The 14,700-nt window shown below is 53.7% G+C and overlaps 1 protein-coding gene across 2 annotated transcripts in view; it reads right to left on the bottom strand.

Annotated features, from left to right (window-relative positions):
• The window catches only part of GRM7 (glutamate metabotropic receptor 7), a 165,802-nt gene that overhangs the window by 52,691 nt on the left and 98,411 nt on the right, over positions 1–14,700 (bottom strand). For both annotated transcript variants that reach the window (XM_058812844.1, XM_058812843.1), the window contains exons 5-6: positions 6,463–6,603; positions 1,872–2,072 (exon numbers count right to left, since the gene is read on the bottom strand). In XM_058812844.1, the coding sequence (XP_058668827.1) occupies positions 1,872–2,072; positions 6,463–6,603 (342 nt within the window). The remainder of the gene's footprint in view (positions 1–1,871; positions 2,073–6,462; positions 6,604–14,700) is intronic.

Here is a 14,700-nt window from a genome sequence, read left to right as displayed (position 1 = left end):
AAAGGCACAGCACTGTGGGCTGGGGGCCTAGAGGGACCCCAAAGGCACAGCACCATGGGCTGGGGGCCTAAAGGGACCCCAAAGGCACAGCACTGTGGGCTGGGGGCCTAGAGGGACCCCAAAGGCACAGCACTGTGGGCTGGGGGCCTAGAGGGACCCCAAAGGCACAGCACTGTGGGCTGGGGGTTTGCAGGGAGCCCACAGGAACAGTCCCAGCTCACCATGGCTCAGAACAGGGCAGGCAGGACCAGACCCTGCCCACAGTCTGTGCTGGAATAGCTCAGCCCCAGGGGAGGTGGGATCCATGCAGCAGCTGGAGAGACAAGCACTGCTAACCCCGGGGCAGGCACGAGTGTCCCTCTGTTCCCTTTGAAGCTGCAGTAATTGGGCTCCAGCCAGGGCTCTGCTCTGCAGGGCCAGCCCTCCTTAACCTCTGGGTGAGGCTCTGGAGCCCCCTCTGTGCCACCTGTCTGCAGGGTCTGTCAGTCCTGCTTCGCATCACTGCAGCCATCCAGCCTCAGCTCAGGCTCCTTGCATGAAATAATGAAATTAATTAAAAGTGATGTATGAAAACCTCATGGCAGAGAGGAAACAGGCATTTCAGAAATAACCCTTGATCTTCCAGTCATTAAAACATGTCGTTATTTAACCGGTGTTTGATCATTTAGGATTTATTTTCTTCCTGTTAAGGTTTCCCAGGTTCTGCTGAGCCAACTGAGCAGTTCAGAACCTGTGTCAGTCTCCAGGCTGCAGCTCCTTGCTCATGCAGAGCTGTGACAATTTAATTCAGTTCCCAACAAAGGAGCTGCTTCTCCCCACGCAGACACAGGGCACTGACACCTGCAGGAAGCCCTCAAACCCAGACACAGCCTGACTGAATTTGCAGGGCTTCCATCTCTTAATCACTGCAAGGTGAGGAATGAATTATGGAGAGGAGGCCAGGAGTGACACAGGTGTCACCAGCCAGGAGTTTGTACTCAGGGCACATCCATGGCAATTTGGGCACCCGAGGGGCTCCCACGAACAGCACCCTCAGCTTTGCACTGGCAGAAACACAGCTGCACTTCACAACTTCCAGAATTTCACTGGCTGAGCACTTGAGGTTTAAAGTCTCCCATATGATGGGCCTTTTGTCCTCCAGGCAACGATGATCACAAAATGCACACTGAGCTCCTCACTCACATCCAGCCTCTCTCCATCACAGCCTGGCTGCATTGATGGCAGCACCTCTGCAAGGACGGCAAGGACCCAAAGCAGGGCCGGCAGGGGGGTCCCAGCTTGGCGCAGGACCAGCAGGATGGTCCCAGCTGCACGGGGCTGAGCAGAGGCACTCCCCAGCAGGAGGATGGCCAGAGAGCAGCAGCAGAACAGGCCATGCTGTTCCTGTCACACACAGCAGCACAGAGCTCCCCCTGCCCCACCCTGCACCCAGGAAAATCCCCTGCAGCACCGGGGAGCAGGATCTGCAGCCAGAGCAACCCCCGCCAACCCCAGCCCCATGGAGAGGGGGCAGCAGGGATGGCAGTAGGTGACAGTGGGGTCAGTAGGTGACAGAGATGTCAGTAGGGGACAGGGGGGTGTCAGTAGGTGATGGAGGTGGTCAATAGGTGACAGGGGGTGTCAATAAGTGAGTGGGAGTGTCAGTAGGTGACAGGAGTGGTCAGTAGGTGATGGGGGGGTCAGCAGGTAATGGGGGGGTTTCAACAGGTGATGGGGAGGGGGTCAGTAGGCGACCGAGGGATATCAGTAGGTGACAGGGCGGGGTCAGTAGGTCACCCGGGGTGTCAACAGGGGACCGAGGGATATCAGCAGGTGACAAGGGGATATCAGTAGGTGGCAGGGGTGTCAGCAGGTTCCGGGCCGGGTCTCACCGTTGAAGTTGACGCTGCGGATGTACTTGAGCAGCCGCTTGCCCCCGGCGTGCTCCATCTCGGGGCACAGCCCGGCGCTGTCGGCGCACAGGTCGCGGTTCATGTGGTGCAGGGCGTGGGCCATGGCATACACGGCATCGATCACGAACTGCACCTTCCCCTCCTGCTCGTAGTGCGAGTCCTTCCCGATGCGCTCCTGCCCTGCGGGGACACGGTGACACTCAGGGACAGAGGGACAGCGCTGCCCTGTGGGGCACTCAGGGACAGAGGGACAGCGCTAACCTGCGAGACACACAGGGACAGAGGGACAGCGCTAACCTGCGAGACACACGGTGACACTCAGGGACAGAGGGACAGCGCTGCCCTGGGACACGGCGACACTCGGGGACAGAGGGACAGCGCTGCCCTGAGAGACACACGGTGACACTCGGGGACAGAGGGACAGCGCTGCCCTGAGAGACACACGGTGACACTCGGGGACAGAGGGACAGCGCTGCCCTGTGGGGCACACGGTGACACTCGGGGACAGAGGGACAGCGCTGCCCCGGCACACGGTGACACTCGGGGACAGAGGGACAGCACTGCAGAGCCTGAAGGGGCTGCGCCTCCAGCCGGGACCACGAAACGCTGGGCTGCAGCGTTATTGATTAAAACACAACCAAACCTCAGTCACTGCTACCAGAATCACCGGCTCTGCTCGCGAATCACTCTCCATAATCCAGGAAACAAGTCCTGCCCGAGCCCGGAGGGAGCTCCAGAGCCCGGAGGGACATCCCGGAGCCGCTCCAGCCTCGGGGCTCCCCCAAGCCCGGCTCCGAGGCTCCAGAGCGCTCCAAACAAGGCACAGCCGGTATTAAACCTGGTGCTTGTTCTGCTGCAAATCCCGGGCTCTAATTGAAATCAAAGCCAGATCAAGGAATGGAAGAGTCCCTTCAGAGAAGCTACCGACGGGGCTGCGGAGAACTGAGGAACGCGCCGGCAATTAGCGGGTAATTAACGGGCAATTAACGGCACCTCGGGATGCTCCTGTCACTGTCACCTTTCCCCTGAAACCGTCCCCTGGATCCCTGGCAGTGCCCTCGGCCAGGCTGGACAGGGCTTGGAGCACCTGGGGCATGGGAGGTGTCCCTGCCATGGCACTGGGTGGGATTTAAGGTCCCTTCCAACCCAAACCATTCCAGGATTCCATGATGGTTGAGGCACTGAGTTTTACATCTCAGCTCCTCTAGAAACCCCGCAACCCTGCAAACAAGGGAGCAGAACAAGTGAGTTTCCAGCTGGTGAAGTTCCAGGCAGGATCCTTTTCATTATTCACTCCTCTCATTGATTACAGAACTTATCAGGGTTTCAAGCCCTGACAAGGAAAATGCTTTTAAGTGGTTTCAGCTCTGTAACCAAATGAGCAATGCAGCAGGAAGGGATGCCAGGGGAGGGGATCTGGCATTGAAATGCTGCACACAACCAGCACTGATAAGCCACAGCAAGTTCCAGAAGCACGGCTGGGCACACACACAGCAGGGGGAAAACCTGCAGCAGTGGAGAGATGTGGGAGAGGAACCCAAGCAAAACACACCTGGAAAAAACCAGAGCAATGTAACGGCGTCCAAACATGAAAACAGTAAAGGTTTTTAAATCTCAGTAGAATTTCCAAGAACAAGGATGCTTCCCTGTGCTGGAACAGCCACTCAGCTGGGTATTAAACATCAGCTGTGCACAGTAACTCCAGATGCGGAGCCAAATGTAACTGCTCACCCCAAACATGTCTGAATTTACAGCTGGGAGTGTGCTGTCCTTCACCAAAACACAGCCTGAGGTGCCTCCTAAAGACATTCCACTGCAATTAGATATTGAACCCAAATCTGAAGCAGCAAAGAACCTGCAGAGCAAATGTTATAATTATGAAATGTTATGGACCAAATATTGTTCAGACTTCAAAAAAACCAGCAAATATCCAGATCAATAGGCCTGGCTGAAGAGTGTTCCCTCCAGTTTGTGTCACCCTTCTGCTGTTGCAGTGAGCATTAAGTCAGCCCCAAAGTCCATTTTCAGGCAGGAATAAACCAAAGGTGACGGGCACAATTTTAATTCAACATTATTGTGGGGCATATTTCCCTCTCGGAGGCTGAGCTGAAGAAGTCAGGCAGAAGGTTTTACCCCAGGCTCCAGGAGCAGCTCCTGTGTGATGGGAGTACATTCAACGATTAATTACTCTGCAGGAGAAGGAAGCTCCCAGAAGGCACCGAGTTGCTCCAGATGGAAGCAGCAGGAGCAGTGCTGTGGGTGCCTCTGGGGAAGGGGCAGGAGAGACCCCCCAGCCCCTGTCAGGGCATCCTGGCGTCCCATGGAGGGAGGGCTGGAGAACCAGCCTAAGACATGGGGCAGCAGGAAACCACGAGCCCCTCTGTGCTGCCCGAGCAAAACCGTGGGAAGTAAAAACAAACTCCAATCAGCACCAGGTCTGATTATTGAGAACTGCATTATTTCTGCTCCTCTCTGAGAACTGCATTATTTCTGTTTGTCTCTGAGAACTGCACCATTTCTGCTCCTCTTTGAGAACTGCACCATTTCTGATCAATGAGAATGGCACCGTTTCTGTTCCTCTTTGAGAACTGCACCATTTCTGATAATCTCTGAGAGCTGCCGCATTCCTGCTCCTCTTTGAGAGCTGCACCATTCCTGCTCCCCTTTGAGAAGAAGGTTCTTTTCTGTTGGTTTTTAACCCGGGGATGTGCAGGAGCCCCACAGCAGCATGGTTGTGTGCCAGGGGAGCAGCTGGGACACTCGAGCACAGCGTGATTTCAGAACACTTCTGTCCCACGGGTTTGCAGTGAGTACCTTGGGATGCCAGGAGAAGATGAAACACAAAGGCAGTGTGTTGACATGAGCATTTTTTGCCTCCAAAGGATGTATTTGAAGGTGATGAGAAGCAGTTTAACCCCCCCTTCCTACTTGAGGCTGGAGTGCTCCTCATCCTGATTCCTGAGACACGGAGCAGGGGCCGGCTTCAGGCACATCCTCACAGCAGAACAGCTGCAACAAAGGCAGGGAAACAGCTCCAACCCAGAGTGCTGAGAACAGAGAGAAGAATCCCACTTGTTCCATCTCTTTCAGACAGCAGCAGCGAGATGCAGGTTTGAGAGCTGCTGGTCTCCCTCCTTCATCTCCAGACGTGCCTGTTCCCAGCGCCTCTCCTTCAGCTGATCCCCCTGCTCTCATTGTTATCACCACACAACAGAGGGGACGTGTTAGGAGAAATAAATAGTATCTCTAGGACGAGTTTTATGGCATATAATTCACACAGGCAGACATCAAAATCCCACTCCATCGGCGCTCGCGCGAGATGAGTTCAGAGCCTGCTTCAGCTCCTGAAGAATTAAACACATCTTCAAAGGGTCTGGCACAATGGCGCTGCTGAGAGCCTGGTGATAGTCATCATTAACAAGAGATTTAATTTAAAGATTGTGCAGCGCTCACGGTACCGAGCAGGCAGCTCTTATGTGCACAAGGTGCAATTGGGCAGCTGGCAGAAACATCTCAGTGTTCATGCACCCCAGCAGCATCACAGAGCCCTCCTGGGGACAGGGACAGCCCCAGCCCAGCCTCACAGACACACAGGGCTCTGCAGGTACCCCCGGCGCTCCCTGCCAGCACACCCTGCACACACGGCCCCTGCAGGCTCCTCCACACCAGCTCCTGTGTGAGAACAGCTGGGAACAGCTCCAGAGCCAGCCCAGCACGCCAGGGTCAACATTGCCGTTCGGAGCAGCAGAGGGTGACAAGGGGAGCTCTGTGCAGTGACAGCCCTGCACTGTCACCTGGCAAAGCCCTGCAGGACCAAGGACAGCTCTGCAGGGACAGAACCCCCAGCCCAGCCTCAGCACCTGATCTCATCACAGACAACAGCCTTCATTTATCCCGGCAGCACCCAGCAATCCCAGGGCATTTCCTGGGGAACGCAGATGAGCTTTGAAATTTCTCCTGCTCACCACAAAGCATCGGATAATGCTCCAACCCAAACTCCCTCCACACTGCTCTGGGTGGGAGTTTTCATCAGTTTTCGGTCAAAGTAAAGCACATCCTCCCCTGAACTGATTTCCCCTGATCACAACTGAAGGCAATCATGCACCATGGCACATTCCAGCTGCTGCTGGCAGATCTGAAGGGGTTGGGGGGAGGCTGGGGGGGCATCAGGTGCCACCAGCTGTGGTTTCTGTGTCACAGAGGCACATTGTGCTTCTCCAGGGTGTTCTAATCACGGAATCCCAGAATGGGTTGGGTGGGAAGGGACCTCAAATCCCACCCAGTGCCAGCCCTGCCATGGCAGGGACACCTCCCATTATCCCAGGTGCTCCAGCCCCAGTGTCCAGCCTGGCCTTGGGCACTGCCAGGGATCCAGGGGCAGCCACAGCTGCTCTGGGCACCTGTGCCAGGGCCTGCCCACCCTCACAGTGCAGAATTCCTTCCTAAATTGTTCCATTCTCTACCTAAAACAAACAAACCAACCAACCCTTCCAGCCGCCCCTCACTCAAACCAAAGCCCCGCTGGTGCCCCGTTCCCAGGGCAGGAGGAGGGGATGGGTTCATTCCTTACCTGTGCATTTCCTGTCCGACTCCTCCTTCTTGGAGCCAGTGATGGTCAGCTTGCAGTTGAAGTTCTCCTCCCAGTACTCTGCAAACCACACGTTCCTCCTGTTGTTCTCCAGGGTGCGAGAGGTGAAGTAGGTGTCAAAGCCTGCAGGGGGAGAGGGCAGGGCTGGGGCCTGGCTGCTGTGCCCTGGGAGCTGCAGGCTGGCACTGACCCTGCTCCTGGCACCTCAACCCTGCTGGTTCCCTGCTGTGCCCTCCCAGGGCCAGCTGTCCCTCTGGAGCTCTGTGCCAGCCCCACCAGGGCACAGCTCACATCTCACCTGTGCTGGGCTCACCTGGCTGTGGCTGCAGAGCTGTGCCTGCTCCCCAGAGCACCTCCCAGCCTGCAGCCCAGCACAACAGGAGCGTCTCCTTTACTAAGGGAGTTGTGGAGGAGCTCAAATACCCAAATCTGACGCCTGGATGAGGCAGAGCAGGGGTGGGGAGGATTGAGAATGCTGGCTGTGCCCAGAGGAGCTCTGGGGTGAATGATCTGCCATCCTACAGGTGCAGTCCCACTGCGGAGGGCATCTCACAGGATGTTTGGGCACTGCGGCCGCTCTGGCACTGCAGAGGGTGCAAGGATGGGAGCAATGAGCTCTCACAGCCCCAGCCACCCCTGTCCCAGCCCCATCCAGGGCTCTGCAGCGAGGAAGGGCTGCAGATGCACCTCCCACGCGCGGGGGAACCTCCCTGGCCCGGCAGCCAAGGGTTTCCCTGCTGGGGAGAGCCACAGGGGCTGGCACAGCACAGGGTGGAGCAGAGGCTCAGGAAACCCATCTGGCACGGGAAACGAGCACGGCAGCCCTTCCAGCAGGGTAAAAATAGCACAGAGGCAGCTGTTTGCAAACTGGAGAGGAGATGGGAACGGGGTCAGTGCCTGTTCTCCCTGCTCTGCTCTGCGTGCCGCTGACTCAGCTCCAAGGCACAGCCCAGACACCCCAAAGAGCAGCCAGGAACAGCAGCCCTGAGCCCCTCCTGAAACAGGCTGGAAGCTCACTCACATTGCACCTGCAGCCTCACCAAACCATGCCGTTTGTTAAACCCAAGGCAGGTCCCTCCTCCAGGAGGGGCAGCAGGAGGGTGTCAGAGCACAGCCCCAGCCTGAAGCAGCCCATGGGAAAGGCAAGGAAACCACAAATTGGGCTGGGAGAACCCTCAGGGCTGGGCTGCAGCTCTGTGAGTCCCTGGGGGCACTCTGTGAGCTCCACACCACTGCCCAGCCATTCAGGGGGGACTGCAGCTTGGGATGAAACCTTCCCACAGTTAAATGGACCAAAGTGCAGGAAAAGAGACCCCAACCCTCCCTGCTCTGCTTGTCCTGAGACCTGGGCCTGCCACAGATTGACTGAATTATGGGTTAAAACTCCTGGGACACCTGCTGGAGCTAACTGATAACAAATGAGTCATTTAGGAACATTTCTGTGCCAGCACTGTTTCTCTGCCCAAACCTTTCTGTGATTCTGTGATTACCATTTAGAGGATTAAATTCCCTGAGGAGAATATTCAGAAAGCAGCCAGGTTTTATGGACACACAACCAAAACTTCTTCCTGCAAACCTGTGTATTTTGGTTTTGCTCCTGATTAAAAGAGCATTTCAAAGGGGATATCCAGTCCTGAGATGTACAATGTCCATATGGCAGGGAAAGAGCAGCAATAAACTCTCCCCATGTGCCAAACTCACTGACCTCTGGGGAAAGTGCTCTATAACTTAATAATGCAAAATCAATGTGTCCTGATAAAACTGTAATAGAATTCCATATGAATTACTCTGAACCATTACAGATTTAATAACAAATAATAACATTCCCATTGATTGCTTTAATGATCCCTCTGCATTCACAGGCGGGAATATGGATCCCTATTAAAAAGGGAACATTTTTTACCATTCTCTCCTATTGACTGGGACAAGCAGTGGGGGGGGTGACAGTGGGAGGGTTCAGGGCTGGACAAAGCCCTGGACAAAGCCCTGGGCACTCCTGTGGTCAGCCCTGGACAAAGCCCTGGGCACTCCAGGCTCAGCCCTGGGCAGCCCCACTCCATTCCTGGGAATGCTGCTCCTGGAGCCAAGGTCCTGGAGAATCCCCAGACCCTGCCCTCCTTCCCAGCCTGGGAACAGGCATCTGGGCTGCTTTGGGCTGGAAGGAGCCTAAATCCCAGCCAGGCCACCCTGCCGTGGCAGGGACACCTTCCCCTGCCCAGGCTGCTCCAGCCCTGCCCTGGGACACTGCCAGGGGTGATTTTAGCAGCCAGGACTGTCCCCACACGTCCCACAGGGCTGTCCTGCAGGTCCACCTGTGCCAGTGGGAATCTCAAATGCTTCTCTCATTTCAGAGACTTGTTTGGAACAAACCTGACCCAAAAACGCTCAGGTGAACGAGGCAAACGTTCTAACCACACACCTGGGGCTGTGCTTCACCTTTCTGACCTGAAAACACACAGAGAGCTCACCCACAGAGCTGAGCTGAGAGTGCTGGGCTCACCCACACAGAGCTGACACTGCTGGGCTCAGAGGCTCTGGGGTTCCGTGACCCAACAAAACCCACTGAATGCTGAAATGCAAGAGCAGGAATCATCACTCCCCAGCCCTGCTCGTGACCAGGCACTGCACTGCTGTGACAAGATTTAGCGATTCCCCAGCGCTCCCCATATTTCATACTTTAGCAAATCACTTTTTCAGCAAATACCTCTAAGAGATATAAATAGTTCCTTTATGAGATTTTCCAAATTACAATGAATCTCTTATTACTTCAAATCACTGTGATTTGATTAAATAATTATTTTTACACGTAGAAAGATGATACTACCTAAAGGGTTCATTTATTTTCCCCCACGGGATAAATACATACATGGATCACATTGTGATGAGACAGAGGGGAAAGGGGGGAGCTGGAGGGGGGAGTGGGGGAAAGGACAGGATCCCAAACCCTGAGAGGAGCTGGGGACATCCAGGAGAGGGACAGGGACGGGATCCCAAAGCCTGGGATGAGCTGGGCAGGTCCAGGTGAGGGAAAAGGACAGGATCCCAAAGCCTGGGCAGGTCCAGGTGAGGGACAGGGACAGGATCCCAAAGCCTGAGTCCAGGTGAGGGACAGGGACAGCACCAGCAGGGATGCTCAGCAGAGCCAGGAAATAAACCCTGCTCAGCCACTGCATCAGCACACACCACAAACCATCCCCTCCACGTGTCACAAGGGGCGTCAGGGCCCCAGGGCTTATTTAATAAGGAAAATCATTAAGCCTAATTAAACCACAAAATTATTGACCCGGTGCATTTGCCATGTGCCTTGAGTGCTCTCATTGGCAGCCCAGGTGAGAGCAAATCCAACACATTGACCCAATTTCACTGCAGCAGGGATGGGAGCAGTTTGTGATATTTTTACTCCTCTATTTAGTCCCAAGGATGTCCATACTACTGACAGCCAGTTATTTACCCACACAGTAAATCATCACCTGCTATAATTATTGATGCCAAATGAGCTGAAAGCAGCTACTCAAACACTTTTCCAATTTCCCTAGCATTTAACCCAAAGCAGTGTCATTTACTGGCATTACATCTGGGATAAAAGCATTAGGTGGGGAATGACAGCATCAATTTTAGGACAGCAAGTCTCTCTACAGATTTTCTGCTGCTGCCCAGCCACACACTGTGAGGTGGTGTTAAGACAGTCTACAGATATTATTTTAACCTTCTAGCTTGGTAAAAAGGCCATAAAAAAATGATTTCATTAACTTCCATCATGCCATGAAAGTGCTTTGCAGCTGTTTTCTTTTGCAGTAATTGCAGATTGTAACTGTGCAAAGGGGTATTTCAGGTGGTGCCACATCTGACTTTTATATCCATGGCATAAATCAGGTACAGAGGGAGTTCCACTCAGGGCAGACCTGGGATTTTGGGCTGTTCTGATGGGGAAATTAGATAGATAGATAGACAGACAGACAGATATAGATAGGTAGGTACATAGGTAGGTAGGTAGGTAGATGATAGATTAGATAAATGGATAGACAGATTAGAGAGAGATACAGAGAGATACGTAGGTAGGTAGGCAGATAGATGACAGATAAATAGATAGATGATAGATGGATAGGTAAATTAGACAGACAGATTTTGGCTGTGCCCTCATTCCCACTGTACAAAAGGACCCAGCTGAGGTGAGATCTCAGCCAGTGCTGGGTGGGGCAGCCCTGGCAGGGGAAGGCTCACACACCAGGCTGTTATTGCTCCTTATTCTGCATCCCACACCCTCAGGCGCCTCTCACTCCCTGCGTGCTCCCGTGTGCACAACACCAGCAGCACAAGCCCTGGGTTTGTCTCTCCATTTCCATTCCCAGGCAGCTCTAGCAACACCTCCTGGAGCAGAGTCCTGCCAGGAATTCTTCCTTTCCTGCTGCCCTCTTGCTGGAAATGGGCAATTTGTTTTGCCAGGACCTTAATCTGTGAAAAAATCCTTTTCCTCACAGCTGAAGATGAGCTGAAAGCTGTTGAGCAAATAACAGAGCAGCTGGGGCTGCCCTGGACCCCTGGCAGTGCCCAAGGCCAGGTTCATATCAACTTGGGACAGTGGGAGGTGCCCCTGCCATGGCAGGGTGGCACTGGGTGGGATTTGGGGTCCCTCCCAACCCACTGGATGTTCCTTCCCGCCAGTTCCCCAAGTTCCAGCTCCCCAGCCTTTCAGCAGCAGCTGCTCCACAGATGGCCTGTTCCATTTTAATAATGCAGAGCAGCAAAAGCTGAGATGCAGGAGGTCAAAATGCAGAACATGAGAGTGCTTTTCCCCCTGCTCAGCAGCCACTGACAAAATGCTCGAGCCTCTCCTTAAAAGCAGCTAAACTGCAGTCACTCACTGCATAATTCAAACCAGGGTGAAAATACAGAGATGCCTCTCTGCTGGGATGCAGAGACTGCAGCAGCTCCTGGGGACGCTCAACAGGTTAAAATTGCAATACAGAATTATAATAAAATGGAAATGCAAGGGGCTGCTCTGCCCAGCCTGGCGGCACTGAACCTTCAGAGTTAAACTCATAATAAAGAGTTATAATAAAATAGGAAGGGGCCCTAAATCCCACCCAGTGCCACCCCTGCCATGTCCAGCCTGGCCTTGGGCACTGCCAGGGATCCAGGGGCAGCCCCAGCTGTGCCAGGGCCGCCCACCCTGCCAGGAAACAATTCCTCATTCCCCAAATCCCATCTGAACCTCCCCTCCTCATTCCCTTGTCCAGTCCCCCCTGCTCCTGCAGAAAATCCCTCCCCAGCCCTCCTGCAACCCCTTTCAGGTCAGGATCTCTGAGATCTCCCCAGAGCTTTCTCTCCCCTCTGAGCAACCTCAACTCACTGAAAACAGAACCAAACCCCACAAGTTGCAAGATAATTTGTATTCCCCTCTCTTCACACCAACACATTAACCAAATACATTATTTCCATAATGAGGAGATGAACATCTGTGTGGCTTCCCAAAATTTCAAGTGGCAATACTCGAGACAAGTATTCCCTCTTTGGGACTGACACATCAGCATTTCAAATGACTGCCACAACTAAAAATATTATTTAAATTCCAGGGAGGTCAGAGACAGTTCAGGTGTGGTTCGGATTTCAGGTTTTTAGGTAAGCAAACCAATTGGATCCCATGAAATTAAATCACTGCAGTGTTGGACTGAATCATTTGTGCTTGGGTAAGTGAGGTGCTCAGTGCAAGCTTTGCAAGGGTGGCAAAGACAAACCCCAGAGGCAGGGCTGTGTCCCTGAAAGCTGCTGTGACAGAGCCCAAAGCTCTGGGTCAGGGCCCCATGGCAGCAGAGCAGCCCCAGCTCTGGAGGCTTCACCTCCTCCCAGCTTTGGGACAGTAAACCTGCCCAAAGCCCCCCAAAACCATCTCATCCCATTGGATCTGGAATGTTCTCCTTTGGAAATTCATGCTCTGGGAAGCAGTAACTAAACAGAGAAGCAGGAAAGCAAAGGTGGAAAGGAGGATGAGAAGGATTTCTGCTTCACATCTGGGCTCCATCCTCTGTGACCCAGCGAGGGGACTGAGGGCTCCTGGCATAGGGGGGCACTGGGGGCACCCAGAGGAAGGAAACTGGAGAGAAAATCGGCACTGAAAGCTCAGGGAGCCTGGGGAGGTGGCATGGAGAGGGTACCAGCACTGTGGCACCAGCCCAGCGTCACCCCTGCCCAGCCACAGAGGACCCGGGGCTGCTCCTGTGCCATGCAGGTGCCAAGGGCACTGTGGCACCACACCAGGGGCCCTAATTAGGCCTCGTCATTATTCACAGGCAATTCCAGCATCCTCCCCAGCACTGCCCCTGCAGCCACATCCTCCCAGCACATGGCTCACGCCCCAGGGACACAGAAAGAGCTGCAGAACAACAGGGAGCTGGAAAGAAGCCTGCACCAGGCTGTAAACAAACAGAAGGAACGCAAAGGGAAGTTTTTACAAGTATTATTATGCAATAAACTCTGGCCTCCTGCTCCCATGAGGAGAGGCAGGAAGGGCTGAGGGCAGCACATCATTCCCAGGGAATATTCCAGGGAAAAATGAGCCCTGAGCTCCTTCCTCTGGCACTCAGGGGCTGTGAGAGTAAAACACTTCAGAGCCATAAACAAAGAGAGAATTTCATTCTCAGTTTTGCTTAAGTCACCACTCTTTCATTGCTTTTTCCAAGTTCATACTGCCCAAATAAAAAAGGAGCAAAGCAGCTCTTGTTGGAAATGAAAACAAAATGGGATTCACATCTCTTTGGAAGACAAACAACTGAGAATTCCGGGCACAGTTTTGTTGGTTTGCAGTTTTGAATTTTTAAATACACAGGCTCATCCCTGTGCTGGATCTGAGCTATCCCTCAGCCTGCTTGCCCAGAGCTTCCCAAACTCCAGCCCCATCCCCAGGCTCTGGAATGAACCATTCATGTGAAATCCATCTGAATCCCAGTGCTCAGTTACAGCAGTTCTGAGCTCAGACAGCAAAGACTGCTTTTCTCCACATCAGCAAAGCTTTTGCCAGACTTTGTAAATAATCCAGCTCAGATCTCTGTCCTACCCTCTATGCAGCTGCTCCCGTCCCCGGGGCTGCAGTCCATGCAGCCAGAGCACACTCACTGCTGAGGGAGGGCAGGGGGAGCCTGGCTGGGGAGCACAGGAGAGGGAAACGGGAGGAACCCAGAGCTCTGCAGGGCTCAGTGCAGCCCTGCTGGGACTGCCCGGCCCCACAAACCCTGCCCAGCCCGGCCCCACAAACCCTGCCCGGCCCCACAAACCCTGCCCGGCCCCACAAAACCCCTGCCCGGCCCCACAAACCCTGCCCGGCCCCACAAAACCCCTGCCCGGCCCCACGAACCCTGCCCGGCCAAGGGCAGGGCCACAGAGGGGAGGAGGTGGGCACATGCCTCCCAGATGAGCTTAAAACAACTTCTGGGACTCAGGGTGAGGCTGGGGAACCTGTTGTCTCCTTATCACAGGTGTTCCATGCTGTTGTCTCCTTTCACAAAGGTTCCACACCTTCCTGGTGTTTCTCATGGTCACCTCCTCAGAGCTCTGTTTCTCCTTCACACAGCACCCAACTGACTCCAGTTCCCTTCTCAACACCACCCCACTCTTTTATAGCATCCGCTTCTCACTGGGTACAGCTGTGGCCTGTTAAAGTCAGGCCTGCTCCTAATCTTTGATAACTGCCCCAGCTGCAACTCCTTAGGGGTGAGATTACTTTCCTCACTATCTTTATTTTCTTATATTCTATCCCCTTACAGGAATCTCCTCTGGGGTGAGGAGGAACCAGCTCAGAACACCAAGGAGCAGGGCCCAGCATCGGAGAATCATCCTGCTGCCACAGCTACTCTATGAACTATCAAACAAATAAATATATAAATGAATACAATCTCCTCTTTCTCCTCTGAAAGCCTCTCAAGTTCCCTGTACCTGGCTGGGCTGGCTCTGGAGCCGTTCCCCACCTGATTCCTCTTTCATGTGCACTCCTCTGGCTCACTGTCTACTGCAATTATGCAAATAAAATGCAACTTCATCCTTTCAGCATAATTACATCAAACACAATCAGGCTATATTAAGACTGACTTAAGATGAATGAATTCAGTTCATCTAATGATTTCCTAAATCCCCCCCGTGGGACCGTGGCAAAGGAAATTCTGTCCCAAGAGTGACATCAAGTACCAAGACAAATACCTGTGGATCTGGGGCCTGATCCTACAAATACCA

Source organism: Ammospiza caudacuta, chromosome 12 (genome assembly GCF_027887145.1).
Source record: "Ammospiza caudacuta isolate bAmmCau1 chromosome 12, bAmmCau1.pri, whole genome shotgun sequence".
Lineage (NCBI taxonomy): Eukaryota > Metazoa > Chordata > Aves > Passeriformes > Passerellidae > Ammospiza > Ammospiza caudacuta.
This window is presented reverse-complemented; position numbering and strand designations above follow the sequence as displayed.